The sequence below is a fragment of the Tachyglossus aculeatus genome, chromosome 1 (assembly GCF_015852505.1).
Source record: "Tachyglossus aculeatus isolate mTacAcu1 chromosome 1, mTacAcu1.pri, whole genome shotgun sequence".
Taxonomy (NCBI): domain Eukaryota; kingdom Metazoa; phylum Chordata; class Mammalia; order Monotremata; family Tachyglossidae; genus Tachyglossus; species Tachyglossus aculeatus.
Window position 1 is genome coordinate 71,068,582 of NC_052066.1, and position 24,940 is coordinate 71,093,521.

Genomic DNA, 24,940 nt, shown 5'->3' on the forward strand with positions numbered 1-24,940 from the left:
CAAATACCATTTAAATAAAAAAGATGAGGGAACTTAGGCACAGAGAAACTAAATGACTTGTCCGAGGTCACACAGCAGCCAGTAGGGAAGCAGGGTACTCAGGACTCCCGAGTCCCAGGCCTGTGCTCTTTCCTCTAGGCTACGCTACTTCCTCTGCTGTAAAATCAGGGCGTTTCCCCTTCCCTTATGGAAAATTGCGAGGCTAATTTGCTACTTTCTAAAAAGCGTTCGAAGACCCTTAAAGAAAGACTCTTGAGAACCCTAGGCATAATTTTAAAAAAAGCACTTCTAAGGAATACCAGCATTTCATAGCAACTTCTGTTGGGTAGAATCCCAAAGTTCTTGGTCCAAGATGAATATTTAGTACCACCTAAAGGCTCGGAGACCAAAGGCCCTCGCCCAGAGCCTTCATTAGATGATCCCCCGCCTAAGGATTGTGGAAGGAACCAGCCACTTTGAGCATAATTTTTTTCTCTATTCTTTTGCAAAAGTCATGGAGAAATATATGGACTGATATGTAGGAAAAAAAATATTAAGTCATCGGTCTCTCCTTTGCTATCATGCCAAGATGCAGGGTCAGGTTTCTGTTTAAATTGGAAATTCACGCAGATCATCCTCCCTCCTGCCCGAAACTCCCTGCAATTTCATATCCGACAGACCACCACACTCCCCGTCTTCAAAGTCCTACTATAATTATTAAGACTGTGAGCCCCCCGTGGGACAACCTGATCACCTTGTATCCCTCCAGTGCTTAGAACAGTGCTTTGCACATAGTAAGCGCTTAACAAATACCAGTATTATAATTACATCTCCTCCAGGAAGCCTTCCCTGACTCAGCCCCTCACCCTATTTTCCCTCCCTTCTGTGTCACCTCTGGATTTGCGCACCTTACCACTCTGATACTCACCCAGCCCCACAGCACTTATGTACATAATCCTCTGCTTCCCCTGTCTGTAACTTATTTTAACATTTTTCTCACCCGCTAGATTGTAAGCTCCTAGAGGAAAGGGATCGTGTCTATCAACTCTGCTATGCCCTCTCAGCTGCTTAGCAAGTGTTTAACTGAGTGACCCGCAAGGAAGAAACTGGAAATATTTTTGTGTCATCTAAACATTTAATTGGTTCTTTTAATAAGGTCACTTGCATGCTCTGTGTTGGATGAGGAACAAGGTTATTAAAAGAGCTTTTCCGTTCAGCTTTCAAAGGAAATAGTCCTTGATCAGCTGGATTTTGTAGCTAGCTTGAAACAGTTACTTTCTCTAATGATGATGATGATGGTGTTTGTTAAGCGCTTACTATGTGCCAAGCAGTCTTCTAAGCGCCGGGGTAGATACAAGGTAATCAAGTTGTCCACGTGGGGCTCACAGTCTTAATCCTCATTTTCCAGATGAGGTAACTGAGGCCCAGAGAAGTGAAGTGGCTTGCCCAAGGTCACACAGCAGAGAAGTGGCGGAGTCGGGATTAGAACCCACGTCCTCTAGCTCCCAAGCCCGTGCTCTTCCCACTAAGCCACACTGCTTCCCCAAAGTGTGCAGTAGTGTCACATTTGGCAGCCCCAAAATATATGGTTGGAGATACTGAGTCTGTCAACCAATCAGTGGTATTTAATAATGATGGCATTTGTTAAGCGCTTACTATGTGTGAAGCACTGTTCTAAGCACTGGGGGGGGGGATACAAGGTGATCCGGTTGTCCCACCTGGGTCTCACAGTCTTAATCCCCATTTTACAGATGAGGTAACCGAGGCCCAGAGAAGTGAAGTGACTTGCCCAAAGTCACACAGCTGACAAGTGGCAGAGCCAGGATTAGAACCGATGATCTCCGACTTCCAAGCCCGGGCTCTTTCCACTGAGCCACGCTGAACAGTTACTATGAGTAGAGCACTGTACTAAGTGCTTCAGAGAGTACAACAGATTTGGTCGACATGATTCTTGCCCACAAGGAACTTAGAGTCTAATGGAGAAGCTTTCAGTCTAGCTACATCCCACGGAGGTTTAGGTCCCTTAGAACCTCCAGTGAAAGAACTGGCTTGCCCTCGGGTGGCCTGCTGGACAAGATGACATCCACTTACAGGCAGGAGTGACTCGGGATTCCTTCCCAACTTCCAAGTGTTCTGGGATTGACGTCCATCCAGGACTGTCCCAGACCCTCACAACTCAGCCCTGAACTGAAAGCCAAGCCTAGCCTGAGCTGCTCTTCCTTAGGGCACCATTCCCCTGGGGCAGGGCCAGAGGAGGCAATTGCCCAGGCCCCGTGGGCAAATCACTTTACTCCTCTGGGCCTCAGTTGCCTCATCTGGAAAATGGGGATTGAAACTGTGAGTCCCACATGGGACAGGGACTGTAATCCAACCCGATTTGCTCATAACCACCCCAGCGTTTAGTAATAAAAATAATAATAATGATGGTATTTGTTACAGGCTTACTGAGTGCCAAGCACTATACTATGTGCTGGGCTGGACACAGTCCCTGTCCCCTATGGGGCTCACAGTCTCAATCCCCATTTTACAGATGAGGTAACTGTGGCCCAGAGAAGAGAAGTGACTTGCCCCAGGTCTCACAGCAGGCAAGTGGCAAAGCTGTGATTAGAATAATAATAATAATAATAATAATGGCATTTATTAAGCACTTACTATGTGCAAAGCACCGTACTAAGCGCTGGGGAGGCTACAGAGTGATCAGGTTGTCCCACGGAGGGCTCACAGTCAATCCCCATTTTACAGATGAGGTAACTGAGGCACAGAGAAATTAAGTGACTTGCCCAAAGTCACACAACTGACAATTGGCGGAGCCGGGATTTGAACCCTTGACCACTGACTCCAAAGCCCATGCTCCTTCCACTGAGCCACGAGGCTTCTCTTAACCCATGACCTTCTGACTCCACAATGCCATACTGCTTCCGCAGCGCCTGGCCCAAAGTAAGTGCTTAACAAATATCACAATTATTGTTATTATTATTGTTGTTGTTAGGGAGCTTCACTGTGCTGGATAATGAGCCTCATGGAAGCTTCCAATATGTAGGGTATCAAGGGGCGGACTTGCCCAAGTCACCGGGGTCCCCAACTCCTGTAGGGCCCCAGGGAAAACCGTCACAGTCTGCCCTGGGGCAGCTGTCTAGTATCCCACTTGCCAGAGGGCTAGGGCCCCGAGGAGTGAGGAGCGAGGGAGGGCAGGGCAAAGTGCCTTTTACGAGCCCCGCTGCTGCACAGCATCATCATCAATCATCAATCGTATTTATTGAGCGCTTACTATGTGCAGAGCACTGTACTAAGCGCTTGGGAAGTACAAATTGGCAACAATTTGGCAACATCATTCATCAGCATCAGGCTGAAGGAAAGGAAGGAGGGAAGAAGGGAGAGGAAGGAGAGGTTTTAGAGCGGAATTTCCACTCGTTCAACTAAACCTCGCTCACCCTCTGCATTCATTCAATCATATTTATTGAGCGCTTACTGTGTGCAGAGCACTATACTAAGCGCTTGGGAAGTACAAGTTGGCAACATATAGAGACGGTCCCTACCCAATAACGGGCTCACAGTCTAGAAGACTAGACTTCTAGAAGCCACGGGGGCCCACACCAGGTTTTTTTCTCAAGTCCTGGCTCCAGCCATGTAGGGACGATCCTTCCTAGACCCTTGAGGTGTTCCTTGGTCTGAGCCTGCCCAGGATTGCGGAAGGCTTTTTTGGTGTGGCTCAACCACTGAATTTGGAAGCCGAGCTCCTCTCTGTCTTCAGAGGTCTGGTGCAAGGAGGAAAAACAGTGCGTCCAGTGGATAGAGCACAGACCTGGGGTCTTATCCTGTTTATATGTATATATGTTTGTACATATTTATTACTCTATTTATTTCTCTTACTTGTACATATCTATTCTATTTATTTTATTTTGTTAATATGTTTGGTTTTGTTCTCTGTCTCCCCCTTCTAGACTGTGAGCCCGCTGTTGGGTAGGGACTGTCTCTATGTGTTGCTGACTTGTACTTCCCAAGTGCTTAGTACAGTGCTCTGCACACAGTAAGCGCTCAATAAATATGATTGATTGATTGATTATCCTGGCTTTGCCACTTGCCTGCTGTGTGACCTTGGGCAAGTCGTTTCACTTCTCTCTGCCCGAGTTTCCTTATCAGTAAAATGGGGAGTAGGACTGTGAGCCCCAGGTGGGACAGGGACTGTGTCCAACCTGATTAGCTTGCATCTACCCCAGCACTCGGGACAGTGCCTGGCACATCATAAGCACTTAACAAATACCATAAATAAATACAAAAATAAATAAAGTATATCTGGGGAATTCACGGAGGAGGCTGAGTGATTCCCATCAGAGAAGCAGTGTGGCTTAGTGAATGGAGCACAGGCCTGGGTTCTAATCCTGGCTCCACCACATCTGCCATGTGACCTTGGGCAAGTCACTTCACTTCTCTGGGCCTCAGTTCCCTCATCTGTAAAATGGGGATTAAGAATGTGAGCCCCATGTGGGACAGGGACTGTGTCCAACCTGATTAACTTGTATCTACCCCAGCACCTAGAACAGTGCTTGGCCCATAGTAAGTGCCGGTTAACAAGTACTATAGTTATTATTATTATTATTGTTATTATTATTATTATTATTACTACCATTCATTCCCTTTGCTTGCGTGACTGTAGGATCTGAGTGGCGTTCATCATCTAGGTCCAGAATTCTGGTTTCCACCCACATACACGGGTTTCAAGATGCCTTCAAGATTGATGTCCACTCACAGGATAGGAAAAAAATGCAGGGTCTGCTCAGACTTGGTAACAGCGGGAGGTTTTCTAACCGGCAGTGAGGGAAAGGGTACAAACAAGAGGGCTGAAGAACAACGCTGACTGGATCAGAAATCAAGATGCTTCCTTTCTGAGGACTGTAAATAAAATCAAGCCCTCATTTCTCCTCCGGTAGCCAAAGCAGCCACTGTTCCCCTTGCCCCTCCTTTTTCCCCCAGGGAGGAACAAGGAAGGAAACAGATACGATCACTTCAGAAACAGCTACAAGACGTCAAAAGAGAACGAGAGATAAAAGTCCAGGTAAGAATCCCTCCAGGTAAGCAGGGCCGCTCAGGGGCACAGGGGAGCTGAGGTGATCGGACGCGGTTCCCTCCCACCTGATTTATCGTCTTCGTTAGAGAACCAGCTCTTGTAAATGTAAAAACATGACCCAGGTTCTTTTGTTGATGTCTCGGCTGGGACTGGGAATTGGAATTCTAGAGTTTACAAGCTCAGTTTCTGGAGCCAACTGGACTTGTCTCTGCTATAGTCTATGGGCTGAAACAGTACCAGGGGGGTGAATAGGTTATCTGCTCCCAGAAGTTACAGGAAGTCGCTTGACTACTGGTTTGCAAGAGCCCTGGCATTTATTCGAAGACGGTATTTCTCTGGGGGTCCTCCCGTGTGCCTGTCTCTTCAGCAGTGACCCACCAAACAGCCCCTGACTGAGTCCTGGGACATCACTCCCCCGTCAGCTTTTGGCTCCTGACTTTGCAGCCCCTCTCGCTCTCTGGCCCTCCTCAGCCTTATCACATCGACTGGTTTGCATTCATGTTTTCTCTCTTGTGAAAAGCCCCTCTTCCTTAGGTTTCCTTTTGGGCTCTGCCAGGGATAACAAGCCTTTTCGCCTTCCCCTGCTCTCCCATCATTATCAAATTCTTCTTGCTCTTTTTTACCAACCAGCAACAAGGGAGCCATTTATGCTCCTTTCCCCTCCAGCCCTCTGAGAGAATATTTTTCTCTGCACTTCTGTAACCGTTTCAAGATCTGACACTAGGCTAGTTATCTTCTTCCTGTCTCCTTTCTCTTTTTATTATGGCATTTGTTAAGCACTTCCAGGGGCCAGGGACTGTACTGATACAAGCTAATCAAGTTGGACACAGTCCCTGTCCCACATGGGGCTCATGGTCTTAATCCCCATTTTACAGATGAGGTTACAGATAGACACGTGAAATGACTTGCCCAAGGTCATGTAGCAGACAAGTGGCAGAGCCGGGATTGGAACCCAGGCCTGGGCTCTCTCCACTAGGCCATGCTGCTACCCTCTCACCTTGGCTCCTTCAAAGCATACTGATTAGGGAACTTTCTGAGAATCAATACCATTGCTCCATTGCCGCTAATCTCCTCACCGTACCTCGTTCTTGCCTGTCCCGCCATCGACCCCCGGCCCACGTCCTCCCCCGGGCCTGGAATGCCCTCCCTCTGCCCATCCGCCAAGCTAGCTCTCTTCCTCCCTTCAAGGCCCTACTGAGAGCTCACCTCCTCCAGGAGGCCTTCCCATACTGAGCCCCCTCCTTCCTCTCCCCCTCGTCCCCCTCTCCATCCCCCCATCTTACCTCCTTCCCTTCCCCACAGCACCTGTATATATGTATATATGTTTGTACATATTTATTACTCTATTTATTTATTTTACTTGTACATATCTATTCTATTTATTTTATTTTGTTAGTATGTTTGGTTTTGTTCTTTGTCTCCCCCTTTTAGACTGTGAGCCCACTGTTGGGTAGGGACTGTCTCTATATGTTGCCAACTTGTACTTCCCAAACGCTTAGTACAGTGCTCTGCACACAGTAAGTGCTCAATAAATATGATTGATTGATTGATTGATCCAGAGACTGATGGCTTTGGTTGATACCCTCAGCCAAGAAGCAAATGCAAGGCCTACTTCCCAAACGGCGGGGATGACCTTGGGGAGGTGTCCGGGGTGTAACCTCTGGGGATGGAAGTCCTCCCCTGACCTTTAATGGGGATAATAATAATAATAATGATGATGGCATTTATTAAGCGCTTACTATGTTCAATGCACTGTTGTAAGCACTGGGGAGGTTACAAGGTGATCAGGGTTGTCCCACGGGGGGCTCACAGTCTTAATCCCCACTTTACAGATGAGGGAACTGAGGCCCAGAGAAGTGAAGTGACTTACCCAAAGTCAGCTGACAATTGGAGGAGCCGGGATTAGAACCCATGACCTCTGACTCCAAAGCCCGGGCTCTTTCCACTGAGCCACGCTGCTTCTCTGCTATCAGCGGGTATAGGTCTGGAGCAGGAGAGAAACATCCCTGACCCCAAAACAGAAAGGCCCTGACCGGCTCCAGCATTCCCGCAAGACCCAAGAACCCCCTAGCTCGTCCCCTGGGCTGCCTGGCTGGGTTGGGAAGAGACAAGGGGAAGCACAGTTCTCAGGTGGGACCGGGGGTAGGGAAGAGCGGGAAAGGGGTTGGGAAAGTCGGTGCAGATGGATGGACGGTCACCGCCTCAGCCACCCTGGGGACAGGAGTGACTGGCTTGGGGCCAGTTCCTGCCCTTGGACTAGAGTCGATCCCCCTGCCACAGTAACTAAGAGCCTGAAGGAACATTTTCCCTTGGGACCACACAAGGCTTTAATTGGCCAGAAAACCATCTTCCCAATATATCCCATCCATTAAGCGCTTAGTACAGGGCTGTGCACACAGTAAGCGCTCAATAAAGACGATTGATTGATTGATCGATCCACGATTTTCTTTGTTTCCCTCAACCAAGGAGGAGTCCTGAGATAATAATAATAGTAACAAATAATACCTGTGATATTTGTTAAGCACTTACTATTCATTCGATCGTATTTATTCAGCGCTTACTGTGTGCAAAGTACTGTACTAAGCACTTGGGAGAGTATAATAGAACAACAAACAGACACGTTCCTGCCCACCATGAGCTCGCAGTCTAGAAGGGGAGACAGACATCAATATAAACAAATAAATAAATAAATAGATATATACATAACTGTATAAACATGTGCTGTGGGAATGTGCCCAGCACTGTACTAACCACTGGAGAGGATACAGGATAATCAGATTAGAAACAGTCAGTGTCCCACAGGGGCTCACAGTCTTAAGCAGCATGGTTCAGTGGAAAGAGTAAGAGGTCATGGGTTCAAATGCCGGCTCTGCCAATTGTCAGGTGTGTAACTTTGGGCAAGCCACTTAACTTCTCTGTGCCTCAGTTACCTCATCTGTAAAATGAGGATTAAGACTGTGAGCCCCCCATGGGACAACCTGATTACCTTGTAACCTCCCCAGTGCTTAGAACAGTGCTTTGCACATAGTAAGCGCTTAACAAATACCATCATTATTATTATTATTACTTCCCAAGTGCTTAGTACAGTGCTCTGCACACAGTAAGCGCTCAATACATATGATTGAATGAATGAATGATCCCCATTTTACAGATGAGGGAACTGAGGCACAGAGAAGTTACGTGATTGCCCAAGGACACACAGCAGCAGACATTTGGCGGAGCCGGGATTAGAACCCACGTCCTCTGACTCCCAGTCCCGTGCTGTTTCCAATAGGCCATGCTGCTTCTCAGATGAGAAAGGGCAGTGACGACTTCCTTCTCCTCCAGTGTAGAAGAAGAATGGCCCCAAATCCCAGTGATTACACTCATGTCTCCACTGAGTGTCAATCAATGGGGTTTATTCATTCAATCGTATTTTTTGAGCACTTACCGTGAGCACAGCACTGTACTAAGCTCTTGGGCGAGTACATATAACCGAGCTGGTAGATACGTTCCCTGCCCCCAACCATCTTACAGTCTCCTACTGTGAAAAGAGAAACTCATCAGCCCCCGTCATCATCACCAGAGTCTCATTTTAGCGCTCCTCGACTCTCTCCGTTACAAAATAGCTCATCTCCGAAGTCGAATAGCCAATTTGGGCTGTAAGGCGATCATGGGATTTGGAAACTGAAATTTTGGATGCCCGACAGGAAACCCACAAAACACATAGTTCCGAGGGCCTCAGTCATGTGCAACAGCCTTCTCTACACCAGGGGAGCAAACTTTACTGAGGAGGGAGGGGCCGAGTGCCATCGGGCCAGATTTTCCTTCGGTCCGTGGAAAATGCGCCTACAGAGGAAAGCTTTTTCCGATCAGTCGCACACCCCACGAGCCCGTAACTCAGTAATTCCACGTTGGTTCTTTCCTGGAGCACGGAGACGGATGAAAGACTCCAGCGGCGGTCCCATGATCGGATCCTGTTTGAGGGCCTTAGTGTTTTGATTTAAACGTACCAGCCCCTTGGCGTTTCATCCCCTCCCCTAAACCAAGCCTCTTCGCTGGAAAACAGGGGATAAATTTGCCTGGAATCGCAGCAAACAGGAAGGAACCTGGGGAATAATCAGAGGCACATGGTAGCGGCGGCTCTGCAGTCAGCTGCCTTTGGCTCGGCCGGTTGAATTGTAGACTTGTCTTTTATGATTTTTTAAGTGCTTGCATAACGTTCTGCCTTATGTTTTCTTCATTTAAGAACCTCCCCGAGTTTCAACTCTGCGTTTCTCATCTTCTCGGCCTATCTTCGGGAAAGCAAATAAACCCAGCTTGGAAAAACACCATCTGACCGTCCCTTGCTCTTTGTTTTCTAGATGCTTTCCCTTGCCTGCAGCGGGGCACCGTAGAAAAAACCAGGACCATTCAGAATCTCTTTCTCAGGGTCTGGACCCCTACCGAAGTCCCCGAAAAACCAAATCAAGGGAAAGCCGCCTTCTTTTCTTAACGTTCGGATGTCTGGCGCTCAATACAGTGCCCTGCACCCAGTAAGGGTTTAACAAATATCATCAATTGACTGCTTCTCTTCTTGAATACAGTGCTCTACAACTCATCCTGCACACTTGGCTCCTCTAACGCTAACCTTCTCACTGTATCTCATCTCGCCCATCTTGCTTCCGAGCTCTTGCTCATGTCCTGCCTCCGGTCTGGACCGCCCTCCCTCTTCATATCCGGCAGACAATGACTCTCCCTCGCTTCAAAGCCTTATTGAAGGTACACCTCCTCCAAGAGGCCTTCCCAGACTAAGCCCACTTTCCTCTTTTCTCCCACCCCGTTCTGCATCACCCTGACTTGCTCCCTTTATCCATCCCCCTTCCCAGCCCCACGGAACTTAGGTACATATCTGTCATTTATTTATTTATATTAATGTCTGTCTCTCCCTCTAGACTATCATCATCATCATCATCATCATCAATCGTATTTATTGAGCGCTTACTGTGTGCGGAGCACTGTACTAAGCGCTTGGGAAGTCCAAGTTGGCAACATATAGAGACAGTCCCTACCCAGCAGTGGGCTCACAGTCTAAAAGGGGGAGACAGAGAACAAAACCAAACATACTAACAAAATAAAATAAATAGAATAGATATGTACAAGTACAATAAATAAATAAATAAATAGAGTAACAAATATGTACAAACATATATACATATATACAGGTGCTGTGGGGAAGGGAAGGAGGTAAGATGGCGGGGATGGAGAGGGGGATGAGGGGGAGAGGAAGGAAGGGGCTCAGTCTGGGAAGGCCTCCTGGAGGAGGTGAGCTCTATCAGCCTATCAGCCTATCAGCTCTATCAGACTATCAGCCTGTTGTGGGCAGGGAATATGTCTGTTTATTGTTATATTGTATTCTCCCTTAGTATAGAGCTCTGCACACAGTAAGCATTCAATAAATATGATTGACCGACCGACCCAGTAAGCGCAGGATGAATACCACTGATTGGTCATTTCTCTTCTTGATACCCAGCGATTAGTACAGTGCTCTTTACCCCACAAGCGCCCAACAAATACCATTGATGGATTTGGGTAGTGGGTCCCTGGGGCACGATTCCAAGAGAGCCGGTGGCGACTCCTTCTCTAGGCGGTCATCCATTTGGAACGGTACAAGGGCAGCCTCGCCAGGAAGATGGACCTTCCCAACTGGTCGGACTCATCTGACTCACATCAGTTTGACACTGGAACTCCCAAAGGTGTCCTGAAATTTTCCAAGTGGATGGGCCGCATCCCTTCTTTACGTCAAGAAGAGAAGTGATCCGTCAATCGCCGGTATTCATTGTGCGCTTATTGGGTCAGTCAGTCGGTCAACTGGGGGAGGTCCCGGCCTAGGTGAATCCTGCCTTTCCTTGGTTTCTCTCCACACTCACACACCCATTGATCAGTGTTATTTGCTAAGCGCTTACTGGGTGCAGGTCAGTGCCCCAGAGTCGGTAGAACCGATCCCTGTTCTTCAAAAGCTTACCGTCTAGCTTAAACTGCTGCAAAACATAAAAAGGCAGGATATAAAAATATAAATATAAAAATATATAAGGGAGCGGTCATGTCATATAAGGGAGAAGCAGCATGGCTCAGTGGAAAGAGCCTGGGCTTTGGAGTCAGAGGTCTTGGGTTCATATCCCGGCTCTGCCAATTGCCAGCTGTGTGACTTTGGGCAAGTCACTTCACTTCTCTGTGCCTCAGTTACCTCATCTGTGAAATGGGGATTAAAACCATGAGCCCCCCATGGGACAACTCCAGTGCTTTGCACATAGTAAGCGCTTAACAAATATCATTATTATTATTATTATTATGTCAAAAAAACCAAGCAGGCAGATTTCATGATGGGGAGCAGCTGCTTAGATACTGTACAGGCATTTAGAGTTACTTCCGTCAAGATGGTCGAAATTATTTTACTTGTACATATTTACTACTCATTTTATTAATGCTGTGCACAGAGCCATAACTCTATTTATTCTGACGGTTTTGACACCCATCTACTTGTTTTGTTTTATTGTCTGTCTCCTCCTTCTAGACTGTGAGTGCATTGTTGGGTAGGGACCGTTTCTATATGTTGCCGACTTGTACTCCCCAAGCACTTAGCACAGTGCTCTGCGCACAGTAAGCGCTCAATAAATACAATTGAATGAATGAGTGAAATCCTTTTGGTAGGTTAAGTCCAAACACAGCCCCGTGAGGGAGATAACGTTATTTTCCATATTCAGAGAGGTTCTCTGAGGTAGATGAAGGTTATTTGTGAAGCAGCGTGGCTCAGTGGAAAGAGCCTGGGCTTTGGAGTCGGAGGTCGTGGGTTCGAATCCCAGCTCCTCCACGTGTCTGCTGTGTGACCTTGGGCAAGTCACTTCACTTCTCTGCAGCTCAGTTACCTCATCTGTAAAATGGGGGTTAAGACTGTGAGCCCCACATGGGACAACCTGATCACCTTGCATCCCCCCCAGCGCTTAGAACAGTGCTTTGCACATAGTAAGTGCTTAACAAATGCCATCATTATTATTATTATTATTATTATTATTATTTGTGGGAGGTCTAAAGTGTAGAAGTTGTGTGTTTGGGGAAGGAACCTCGAATCCTGTTTCCCGGAAGCAGATCCTTTGTCTCCTACGTTTTGGTTCGCAGAATCGGCCAAGATCATCATCATCATCATCAATCGTACTTATTGAGCGCTTACTGTGTGCAGAGCACTGTACTAAGCGCTTGGGAAGTACAAGTTGGCAACATATAGAGACAGTCCCTACCCAACGGTGGGCTCACAGTCTAAAAGGGGGAGGCGTTTCCCATGCATTGAGACTACGCCTCCCCGTCCCCGCCGTCCCCCCCATAGTCCCAGAAGGCCGAACGAGGATGGCGTCGGTTTGGGAACTCGGCCTAAGCCACGCTCCCGGCAAGTGTGAGTGCCCACCGCTGGCACCTCGGCCTTCCTCACCAGAGCCCCGGCCTTTCCTCCAGAGTCAGAAAGAGCACATCGCGTACCTCAAGGACCAGCTGCAGGAGATGAAGGCCAAGACCAACATGGAGAGCCGGTACGTGAAGAAGACCACGGAGCTGCAGATCGTCCAGACCCAGAACAAATGCGACAGGGCCGAAGAGAACCTGCTGGACGAGATAGAGGTGAGCTGGGAGGGAACCGGCCAGGACGGGTGAACCCCCTCGCCCAACCCAGGGGCCGGTCCGTCGGTCCGTCAGTCCTATTTATTGAGCACTTACTGTGTGCACAGCACTGTACTAAGCGCTTGGGAGAGTATAATGCAACAATAAGCAGACACATTCCCTGCCCACAACGACCTTACAGTTTATGTGGGGCGAGAGGCATTACTCTAAATAAATAAAATTACAGAAGTGGACATAATTGCTGTGAGGCTGGGAGTTAGGGGGTGGGAGGCCGAGGAGGAGCCCCCTAAGTTCGTCTCTAGACTGTAAGCTCGTCATGGGCAGGGGACGTTTCTGCTAGTCCTATTGTGTTGTACTCTCCATTTGCCGCTGGAAACTTGCCACCATTCCCCTGCCTCCCTCTCTCCCCCTTCCACCCACACACTTGAGGGTAGTAGTCAAGGACAGAATGAGGGCTTGGGGTTCGTATTTGGGAGCAGAGATGTCGGCCACGCCTCCCGTTCCTCTCTGATGACTCTGGGAATCAGCCTGTTTATGGCATCGGTTTCCTTTCAGGCCATGTTATCCTGGTCCTCACCCTCAGCTTCAAGGCTGTCCATCACCTGGCCCCCTCCTACCTCCCCTCCCTTCTCTCCTTCTCCAGCCCAGCCCGCACCCTCCGCTCCTCTGCCGCTAATCTCCTCACCGGGCCTCGTTCTTGCCTGTCCCACCGTTGACCCCCAGTCCACGTCCTCCCCCGGGCCTGGCATGCCCTCCCTCTGCCCATCCGCCGAGCTCGCTGTCTTCCTCCCTTCAAGGCCCTACTGAGAGCTCACCTCCTCCAGGAGGCCTTCCCAGACTCAGCCCCCTCCTTCCTCTCCCCTTCGTCCCCCTCTCCATCCCCCGTCTTACCTCCTTCCCTTCCCCACAGCACCTGTATATATGTATATATGTTTGTACATATTTATCACTCTATTTATTTATTTTACTTGTACATATCTATTCTATTTATTTTATTTTGTTAACATGTTCAGTTTTGTTCTCTGTCTCCCCCTTCTAGGCTGTGAGCCCACTGTTGGGTAGGGACAGTCTCTATATGTTGCCAACTTGTACTTCCCAAGCGCTTAGTACAGTGCTCTGCACACAGTAAGCGCTCAATAAATACAATTGATTGATTGATTGTTTGGTCCTAGAAAATAGTAGTAATAATAATAATAATGATGATGGCATTTATTAAGCACTTACTATGTGCAAAGCACTGTTCTAAGCGCCGGGGAGGATACAAGGTTATCAGGTTGTCCCACAGGGGGCTTTCAGTTTTAATCCCCATTTTACAGATGAGGGAACTGAGGCCCAGAGAAGTGAAGTGACTTGCCCAAAGTCACACAGCTGACAATTGGTGGAGCGGGGAGTCTTCTAGACTGTGAGCCCGCTGTTGGGTAGGGACCATCTCTATATGTTGCCAACTTGTACTTCCCAAGCGCTTAGTCCAGTGCCCTGCACACAGTAAGCGCTCAATAAATACGATTGAACGAATGAATGAATTGCAACCCATGACCTCTGACTCCAAAGCCCGTGCTCTTTCCACTGATTCACGCTGCTTCTCTCTGTAACCATGAAGCCAGGACAAAGCTGGGCACTGACCTGTGTGTCGTCACCATTCACCTATCGAATCCGGCAGCTTCCCCCACATCCAGAGAGGGATGCCCAGAGGTGGAGGAGCCAAATTGGGCCTCCTGGGCACGCGCCCGCGAAAGCTGCTCTGAACGGCAATCGCAAAGTGAGCGTGGGCCCCACGGAGCCTCGGTCAGTGGTGGAGAGGCTGAGGATCGCCTAGGGAAACTTCCAAAAAAGAGGGAACATTCCCCTCCGTGTATGCTCAGACATTAATAGGACAGAGCAGACCGGCTTTCTTCCTGCTCCTAAGATTCCCCCACCCAGTCCATCTCCTCTGGGGCAGCCATGTAACCTATTGTGTGTCCTCGGGCGAGTCACTCTACTTCTCTGTGCCTCGGTTCCCTCATCTGCAAAGTGGGGATTCAGTACCAGATTTCTGATTGACTGTGAGCCCCACGTGGGACCCGATTACCTCGAATCGGCCCCAGAGTTTAGCACAATGCCTAGCCCCTTGTCATCACCGGGATTAGTGTGGTTTAGTGGAAAGAGCCCGGGCTTTGGAGTCGGAGGTCGTGGGTTCTAATCTCAGCACTGCCACTTGTCAGCTGTGTGATTTTGGGCAAGTCACTTACCTTCTCTGTGCCTCAGTTCCCTCAGCTGTAAAATGGGGATTAAGACTGTGAGCCCCACGTGGGACAATTTGATTACCTCGTATCTACCCCAGCACATGGTGTTTGGCACAGAGTAAGCGCTTAACAAATACCGTTATTATTATTATTAATACCACAATGATACAGCTCAGCCATCTCAGTTCCCACTGGCTGCTTGCCCATAGTCCAATCTCTCCCTCACCCTCCTCTGCCTCCTCATTTCTGCCACCCTGGGGCCCTTTCTTCTGAGACAGCCCCTGCGCCCAAGCAAGGTTGCCAAGCTCTGGGACCCCACCGGGCAACGAGAGCGGTTGGCACAGTTCCCCATTGCACCAACTAGTATCTCCAACCAGAGCCCCCTAATCTCCAGGCTTTGCCCAGAGAGCACCCTAAACTCCACTCATCTGTTCTTCTTACAGAGGCTAAAGCTCAGAACCGACGAAGAGACCCGGGTCCACACGGAAATCGAAAACTTCCTTAAAAAGGAGCTGGTGGTAGGTAGTTCAAGCGTTTTGAATTAACAATCAATCGGTGGTATTTATTAATAATAATAATAATGCTGGTATTTGTTAAGGACTTACTGTGTGCCAAGCACTGTTCTAAGCGCTGCGGTAGGTGATACGAGGTAATCAGGTTGTCCCACGGCGGTCTTAATCCCCATTTGACAGATGAGGTGAGCGGGCTGGGGGGGTGGTCAAAGCTGGGAGAGCAGAGTTAGAGAGCAGTGTGGACATTTTCACAGCCCATCTCCCAAGAGCTGCACCGGGATAAGGCTCCAGAACTCTCTCCTCATCCTCAGCCCCCGCCATCCCCTTCACCCGACCCGCCTTCTTCCTCCCCCCAGCACTGCTAACCCTCAGTACCGCTCCCAAACAGAAGCTGGAGGAGAAGCTGGAGTACTGGATGGAGAAGTATGATAAGGACACCGAAGCCAAACAGAATGAACTGAACAGTCTCAAATCTGCCAAGGCCGCAGACCTGATCAACCTGCAGGAATTGGCCCGGGAGGTGAGACGGTAGCCGTCCAGTGAGATACTGTACGTCGGGCACGGGGCTCCCCCTCAACTGTACAGATTTACTATTCTATTTATTTTATTTTGTTAATATGTTTTGCTTTGTCGTTTGTCTCCCCCTTCTAGACTGTGAGCCCGTTGCTGGGTAGGGACCGTCTCTATATGTTGCCGACTTGTACTTCCCAAGCGCTTAGTACAGTGCTCTGCACACAGGAAGCGCTCTGTAAATACGATTGAATGAATGAATGAATGCAAAATCGTGATGCGATGTACCAGATTTTAGCCGGTACATATTTGTGATGTCTGTCGACTAGATGTTTTTTTTCAGGCCTTAGACCACATATATGCCCACGTGTATGCAATTTCCATATATTGGTATTTTATGTGTGAAGAAAAGCTTACCTCAAAATGCGTAATGTTGATGCATCTATATTCATTCGGCCGTATTGAGCGCTTCCTGTGTGCAGAGCACTGTACTAAGCGCTTTTCCTGGTCTGTTGGAAGAAATGGGAGCAATTGTCACTGTGAGTCAATGTTGGCTTCCTCTGAAGCTGGGGATGTGTTAGTTAAGGCGGGAGATCCCCAAATGGGCCTTGTCCAGGACAAAAGGGGACACCTAGTAAGTAGCCTTACTCAGAAGCACTTTGAAGTATGAAGTGAGTTGGCTGTGTCAAATGCTGTTCAAAAGGATGCTACTTTGGTGGTAATGGAATTCTATTTATTCTGACACGTTTTGTTTTGTTGTCTGTCTCCCCCTTCTAGGCTGTGAGCCCACTGTTGGGTAGGGACCGTCTCTATGTCGCCAACTTGTACTTCCCAAGCGCTTAGTACAGTGCTCTGCACACAGTAAGCACTCAATATATACAATTGAATGAAATACGATGGTATTGTTAAGCACTTACTATGTGTCTGGCACTGTACTAAGCACTGGAGCCGCTGCACTAAACACTAGATGCCCTGCCACTGTATAGGAAAGGACAGTCATTAGCGGGGAATGTCCGGGTTTGAGATGGGCCGGGTTTTAGTCCTCTTCTCTAAGGTTCCCCCCTTCATGGTCAGCGAGCGAGATCCTTCCTTTCTTTCCTGTTTTCCCAGCGTGCCCACTCTTTCCTCTCTCTGCTGGCCCAGATGAGTCTTTGACTTTCGTCCCCCAGATGCGGAAACCGGGAGCTGGGACAAACCCTGTGTCTCCTGAGGAATCTGCTCGTGGGCTGGCTGGGCCCCGGTAGATCGCTGGGGGCAACCGGCCATCCCCCGCCAAGGCCGGGGCGTTCTCCGCGGGCCGGATCATGACCTTCGATTCGCACTGTGTCTCTGCAGTTAATGGAGTTTGAACAGGTCATCATCGAGGACCGGCTAGAAAAGGAGAAGGCCAGGAATAAAATTGAACAGGATGCCCGGGAGCTGAAGAGCATCATTAAGGTACCGGCCACCCAGCCGCACATACGCTCCTGTCCTTTTTCAATAGGCAGAGCTGATCTGGATCTCCGGGAGGGGAGAGGGTGGGGTGGGTGTTTGTGTGTATTCATTCATTCATTCAATCGTATTTATTGAGCGCTTACTGTGTGCAGAGCACTGTGCTAAGCGCTTGGGAAGTACAAGTTGGCAACATATAGAGACGGTCCCTACCCAACAACGGGCTCACAGTCTAGAAGGGGGAGACAGACAACAAAACAAAACGTGGACAGGTGTTAAGTCATCAGAATAAATAGAAATAAAGCTAGATGGACATCATTAATAAAATAAATAGAATAGTGAATATGGACAAGTAAAATAAATAGAGTAATAAATCTGTACAAACACATATGTAGGTGCTGTGGGGAGGGGAAGGAGTTAGGGTTGGGGGGATGGGGAGGAGGAGAGGAAAAAGGGGGCTCAGTCGGGGAAGGCCTGGAGGAGGTGAGCGCTCAGTGGGGCTTTGAAGGGAGGAAGAGAGCGAACTTGGCGGATGTGCAGAGGGAAGGCATTCCAGGTCAGGGGGAGGACGTGGGCCGGGGGTCAATGGCGGGACAGGCGAGAACGAGGCCCAGTGAGGAGGTTAGTGGTGGCAGAGGAGCGGAGGGTGCGGGCTGGGCTGGAGAAAGAGAGAAGGGAGGTGAGGTAGGAGGGGGCGAGGGGATGGACAGCCTTGAAGCTGAGAGTGCGGAGTTTTTGCTTGATCAATCAATCAATCAATCAATCAATCCTATTTATTGAGCGCTTACTGTGTGCAGAGCACTGTACTAAGTGCTTGGGAAGTACAAGTTGGCAACATATAGAGACGGTCCCTACCCAACGGTGGGCTCACAGTCTAGAAGGTTGATGTGTAGGTTGACTGGTAGCCACTGGAGATTTTTGAGGAGGGGAGTAACATGCCCAGAGTGTTTCTGCACAAAGATGATCTGGTGTATGTTTGTGTGTGAAGCCACCTTCCTCCCTCCCCCAGACATTCCCCCTCGCTGGCGACATTGCTGGCAGTCAGCTACTTGGCAGGAAGTGTGCGCTGACCTCAGTTTCCACCAAGATTGGACAATCTCCAATCCAAAATCCATTCCCATATTCCGGCTTCCCTCGGTGAAGTTGCAGGGACGGCACCAGGGAGCACAGGCAGGAGGAATAGAAGGGCACAGGGGGAGACGGAAGGTTGGAAGGAGCTAGGAAAATGGTGATAGAAGGTGCTCGTGCCCCTGGGCCGGTGCCGTTGCAGAAAACTGGCGATTTGGGTGTCTGTCGCACACCAGAGGAACGAGGACGTTTGATGGACTCGTCCCTGCTTTTTACGACTGCTCCCGGCGCAAACCACTGCTGGGGCAGAACAGCTCGGGTCGCCTTCAGGGCACCAATGTGGGAGCCATAAAGGGCAGGGAGTGTCCTGTGCCCCATGATGCCAGCGGGACTTGGGGAGGGCAGGGCCGCTGTGCCCCACTGTGGCGCCTGACTAGCGATTGGACCCACAAACTGCCCATCCAACCATGGCAGCCCTTTAACATCTGTCCTCTGACAGATGTTTTGCCCCAGGATAAGGGGCAAAAAGCCAGGAACAAAAAATACGATCAGTTGACAAGGACCTTTTGGCAGGGACCAACAAATCAAGAATCTGGAAAAATCACGGTGGCTAATAATAATAATAATAATAATGATAATAATGGCATTTGTTAAGTGCTTACTATGTGCTAAGCACTGTGCTCAGAACTGGAAGAGGTACAAGAGAACCAGGTCAGTCAAAGTCCCTGTCCTACGGGAGGCTCACAGTCTAAGTACCCGCTTATCCACCAGACGGTAAGCACATTTTGGTCAGTCAGTCAGTAGTATTTATTGAGCGTTTACTGTGTGCAGAGCACTGTACTAAGCGCTTGGGAGGGTATACTATAACAATATAACAGACACGTTCCCTGCCCACAGTGAGCTTATGTCTAGAGGGAGAGGTAGACATTAAAATAAATAAATAACAGATATGTACAGAAGCACTGAGGACAGGTCTACCAACTCTGTTATACTGTACTCTTCCAAGCGGTTAGTACAGTGCTCAGCACACAGTAAGTGCTCAATGCATACAATTAAGTAGAATGGGTATCATATCCCCATTTAACAGATGAGGGAACTGAGGCGTAGAGAAGTTAAGTGACTCCACCAACGTCACACAGCAGGCAAGTGGCAGAGCAGGATTAGAACCCAGGTCCTCTGACTGCCGTGCTCTTTCCACTTAGGCCATGCTGCTTTTCAAGGCAGATAAGCCGGCTGCCTTCTTAATTCCCTGAGGAATGAGGGCAAGAGTTATTGAGAGACGACACCCTACTGAAACAATCCCTGAACATAGAAGCTTAGGAAGGAGAGAATTCCCTACGTGAGGGAGGGCGGGAGGGAGGAGGAAGACTTCTGGTCTTCAGGCTGGAGCCAGAGTGGAGTGGAGAGAGCTGAGATGGGCCAGGAAAGAAAGCATTTTTAGATGCAGCGTGGCCTGTCGGAAAAAAACACTGGCCTGGCTGTCAGAGGACCTGCGCTCTAATCCCAGCTCTGCCGCTTGCCCGCTGTGTGTGACCTTGGGCGAGTTCCTTAACTTCTCTATGCCTCGGTTTCCTCATCTGCAAAACGCCTGTTCTCCCTCCTACTTAGACCGAGAACCCCATATGAGACCGGGGAGTTTGTCCGACCTGATGATCTGGTATCTACCCCAGCGCTGGTGCATAGTAAGCGCTTAACCAGTATTGTAAAAATAACAATAATAATAGTAATAATAAAAAGGTATCGAGACAAAACCTCGGGAAGTACGGGGCCCTCCTACCTAAGTCCGTCCCTCAGAAAAGACTCATCCGTCTTTTCCAAGCGGATGTACTAAGACGCTCCGTCCCGTTCCTTGACGTGGGTGGGGGCTGCCCCTGGCTCTCGTGCCCCACCTCCGAGGGGGCTAGCGGAACACTGTGAGCCCGTTGTTGGGTCGGGACCGTCTCTATATGTTGCCAACTTGTACTTCCCAAGCGCTTAGTACAGTGCTCTGCCCACAGTAAGCGCTCAATAAATACGACTGAATGAATGAACTGCTCTCAACCCGCCTCCGGCATCCCCCAAGGCTATGTTGGGGGGCCTGACAGGTGCTCTCACCAGCACGGGAATACACCCAACTCAGGACACCGAGATTCATTCATTCAATCGTATTTATTGAGCGCTTACTGTGTGCAGAGCACTGCACTAAGCTCTTGGGAAGTACAAGTTGGATTTGTTCGTCGTCTCCCGGACCAAGATAAAACTCAGCCAACACGCTCTTGCTCACTTCACTGATACCTAATCCATCGTTCAAACTGAACGCCTGACGTTCTTCTCACCTTACCTCTGTATGCGCGACCCACCATAACTAGGTTGGAAGCGTTTTCTATTTTTGATGGCAATATATTAACGGAAAAGAATTTTAAATGTGATGCAAAAAGTGGTGTGGAATTTTTGCACTTTAAGGAACGGTGTAAGGACTTTCTGAAGAACTGTTACAGATCACCAGAACTGAGGTGCGCTCTGAGGGGAGACAAAGATTAGAACCAAAGACTTTTTCTTGAGTGTAACTGGCAGGCGCGCCGTCAGAGGGGCCAGAGCTCTGGCCTGTGAATACGCAGTTCACTGTCCCTCCAGAGCCATGGGGTAAAGGGGACACCCCCAGGCAGGCCAGGCCAGACAGTGGCTCCTTAGTTTGCCAAGAATAGCCCCCTTTTTGTACAAAGAATGTGGCCTCCTCCAGGGTGACCCCACCACCGAGTGCATACGCCCATTCTTACTGCTCCCTCTTTCTCTCCATCCATCCTCCAGCTCCAGGCTTGGTGGCGAGGCACAGTCGTGCGACGAGAACTGGGGAATTTCAAGCTGCCCAAGAAGGAGAAAGGCGGCGGCAAGAACGGTAAAGGCAAGGGGAAGGCGGCCAAGGGCGGGGCCAAGAAGAAAAAGTGACGGTGGCGGCGGCGGCGGGGCCGTGGGAACCCTTTCTTCCCGTCCGCCCTTCTGGCAGGGGCGGCGGGTGGAAGTAGGGTGGGTAGGGAAGGGGTCAGCAACACCGCTGCCTCTTCTTCCCCATGGTCAGCCCTCCAGCGTGACACCACTGCTTAGATAGAAGTACCTTCGGTTGATCGTTTGCAAGTTCACCCCTAAAATAAGTTGATTTTTCAAACAGGAAGTTTAGGACCAAAGTTTGGGTCCCGCCTTTACTTGGAATCGGTTATTTGCTTCAATTTCTGCCCCCAGCCATCGTCCCCCAGCCTTGGGAAATGAACCCGAGGCTGGCGAAAGCAGCCCGGCCCCAGGCCGGCAGCCTGGGGAACAGCGGTTGCTGTTCCCGGGCCCGGCCACGCGTTAAAACCGTTGAGTTGCTCCCGACTCGGTTTCTGTTTGTGCCACTGCCGCAAAACGCCGCCCCGGAGCAAAGCAAAACTCCCTGTGTGAAGTTGGACGAAGAAGCGCGGCCTCACTGTATGGAGCAGGAATGGAAAGAGAGGTTGCCGTACCTGCTTTTGAAGAGAAGGCATCGGTGCAATTCCTCATCCAGGTTGAGTGGCACCGGGTACTGGCCCACAGTCAGTCATTCAATCATTTATTGAGCGCTTACTGTGTGCAGGGCGCGCTTGGGAGAGTAAAATATAGCAATATAACAGACATTCCCTGCCCACTACAAGCTTACAGTCGAGAGGCCGGTCAGACAGACGCCAGTGCACGCTGTCCTCCACACAGGAGGCTTAGCATTTTGGCAAGAGGCCCTGGGAATTTTTCTGAATGCACAGTTTCAGCTTTACAGTGCATCTTTTGTCTTTACAGTGGTATTTGTTAGGGGACGTGTCTACCAACTCTGTTGTATTATACATTCCCAAGTGCTTAGTATAGTGCCCTGCACAGAGTAAGGACTAAATACCACTGATTGATTGACTGAAGCACTGTGTTCCAGACACTGTGTTAATCGCTGGGGGAGGTACCAGATAATCAGGTTGTATACAGTCCCTTTCCCACACAGGGCTCATAGTCTTACTCCCCATTTTACAGATGAGGGAACTGAGGCACAGAAAAGTGAAGTGACTTGCCCAAGGTCAACAGCAGACAAGTGGCGGAGTTGGGATTAGAACCCAGGTCTTCTGAATCCCAGAGGATTCCCCTAGACCACGCTGCTTCTCTTTTCATTCCTCAGCCCTCCATGCTTGCATGAAAACCCAGCAGCGGGAATCACAGTCGGTTCAAAAACACTGGCCTTGGCCAGAATGCTGACATCATCATCATCATCATCAATCATATTTATTGAGCACTTACTGTGTGCAGAGCACTGGACTAAGCGCTTGGGAAGTACAAGTTGGCAACATATAGAGACAGTCCCTACCCAACAGTGGGCTCACAGTCTAAAAGGGGGAGCAACTCATTATCATCATCATCATCACCAATCGTATTTATTGAGCGCTTACTATGTGCAGAGCACTGTACTAAGCGCTTGGGAAGTACAAATTGGCAACATATAGAGACAGTCCCTACCCAACAGTGGGCTCACAGTCTAAAAGGGGGAGACAGAGAACAAAACCAAACATACTAACAAAATAAAATAAATAGAATAGATATGTACAGGGAAAATAAATAAATAAATAGGGTAATAAATATGTACAAACATTTATACATATATACAGGTGCTGTGGGGAAGGGAATTATAGGGTTTATCGTTGCGGAGAGGAGGTCTGCCAAGAAGTAGGGTTGAAATAAGTCTGTTCTTCAAATAACTTCTGGTGGCGAAGGTTAACCTGCCTCTCCCTAGACACCGTTTCTCCAAACAGGGGTCCTGGGGGAAGAAGCAGGGGGAAGCGAATGGGATAGAGCGGTTACCAAAAGAGGATAAAAGAAGGTCATTTGGCACAATAAGGTTTTCATTACCCAATTTAGATACAAGTTGACGGAAGCAGTCGGGAATGTTGTCTCCACGTCAGGCCGGGAGAAATCAGTTCTTCTCAAAGCGAGAGCCGATTAAGTCTCAGCTTTTGGGCAAATTTGTCAGGCCATAGCTCCATACTGTCCTTCCCAGCTCAGCCCTCCCCTTTCGCTCAGGTTTCTGGACTGAGGTGGAGGCGGGAGAAGAAAAGACAGTGGAGGGGGTGGAAAGTCTCGGACTTCTCTCCCGGGCCCTGCATGCTTCTCATCCTCTTCTGCTTAATCCATCCCAGCCCCCAAAAGGCACGAGGAGGGTGGAGGAACTGTGAGGTCTTTCATATCGGAACCAAGGAAAACCAGTTGCCAAATCGATTTAGAAAAGAATGTGGAGAGGAGCAAAATCTGCTCTTCTGACCGGTGACACTTTCTTCCCACCATGAGTCTGTTCAGGGTATAACCACTTGTCTGCCGTGTGTCCGCTGCAAGTCCCAACTTCTCTGTGCCTGCAGCTTGTGTCTACCTCAGTGCTCAGTACAGGGCTTGGAACATAGTAAATAATCTACAAATGGCATCCGAAAAAAGCCAAGTGACTCACAAGTTGGCATGAGTAGATTGCATGGAAGAAGCAAGTGTTGAGTCCAAGCGTGCGGTGTCAGTCCAAGGTGATACATTTCCCTGTCTCTGCCTTAGCCCTACTGTACCCGAGGGGATTTGTGTTTCTTTGTGTTTTTGCCACTAACCCTGAGGGGAAAGGGTGTCAAGCTCTCTGAGAGTGGTGGACAAAACAATAAGCATATAAGAATTTACACAGAAGAACATTAGATGTGGTGGTGTCTGTGAAACAGTTCACTCTACATTAATTCCCACCGAGTCGATAGTCACTATACTGCAATTTTCCCCTTATGTAACATTCTCGAAACACAAATGATTGACTTCTGAGAGCTAAGGAAAGAGCAGGGCCCTAAAGATTCTGTGGCGATAAGGAAATCCTTGTAGGCATTACTTAAAGCAAGTGAAACATATCACCCATGCTTCCCTGCTTGGGGGTGGTGGTCTTCTAGACTGAGAGCCCGCTGTTGGGTAGGGACCGTTTATGTTGCCAACTTGTACTTCCCATGCGCTTAGTACAGTGCTCTGCACACAGTAAGCGTTCAATACGATTGAATGAATGAATGAATGGTGGTGGGGTGTGTGTGTGTGTGTGTGTGAGAGTAATAATAATAATAATGATGGCATTTATTAAGCACTTGCTATGTGCAAAGCACTGTTCTAAGCACTGGGGAGGTTACAAGGTGATCAGGTTGTCCCATGGGGAGCTCACAGTTTTAATCCCCATTTTACAGATGAGGTAACCGAGGCCCAGAGAAATGAAATGACTTCCCCAAAGTCACACAGCTGACAAGTGGTGGAGCCGGGATTTGAACCCATGACCAGAGTACACACACACACACACACACACTCTCTCTCACAGACAACAGTACCACAAACTGAGTTAAAATTCAAGCGTATTCATTCAGTCGTTTGAGCACTGACTGTGTGCACAGCACTGTACTAAGCACTTGGGAAGTACAAGTTGGTCCCTGCCCAACAACAGGCTCACAGTCTAGAAGGGGGAGACAGACAACAAAACAAAACATATTAACAAGATAAAATAAATAGAA

The 24,940-nt window shown here is 49.0% G+C and overlaps 1 protein-coding gene across 5 annotated transcripts in view; it reads left to right on the forward strand.

Moving 5' to 3' along the window:
- Positions 1-21,755, forward strand: part of IQCG (IQ motif containing G) — a 54,391-nt gene extending 32,636 nt beyond the window's left edge. For all 5 annotated transcript variants that reach the window (XM_038750371.1, XM_038750379.1, XM_038750361.1 and 2 more), the window contains 6 exons: positions 4,951-5,032; positions 12,509-12,670; positions 15,336-15,410; positions 15,793-15,924; positions 17,250-17,351; positions 21,201-21,755. In XM_038750371.1, the coding sequence (XP_038606299.1) occupies positions 4,951-5,032; positions 12,509-12,670; positions 15,336-15,410; positions 15,793-15,924; positions 17,250-17,351; positions 21,201-21,338 (691 nt within the window). In that variant the 3' untranslated portion in view covers positions 21,339-21,755. The remainder of the gene's footprint in view (positions 1-4,950; positions 5,033-12,508; positions 12,671-15,335; positions 15,411-15,792; positions 15,925-17,249; positions 17,352-21,200) is intronic.
- Positions 21,756-24,940: the final 3,185 nt, after the last annotated feature.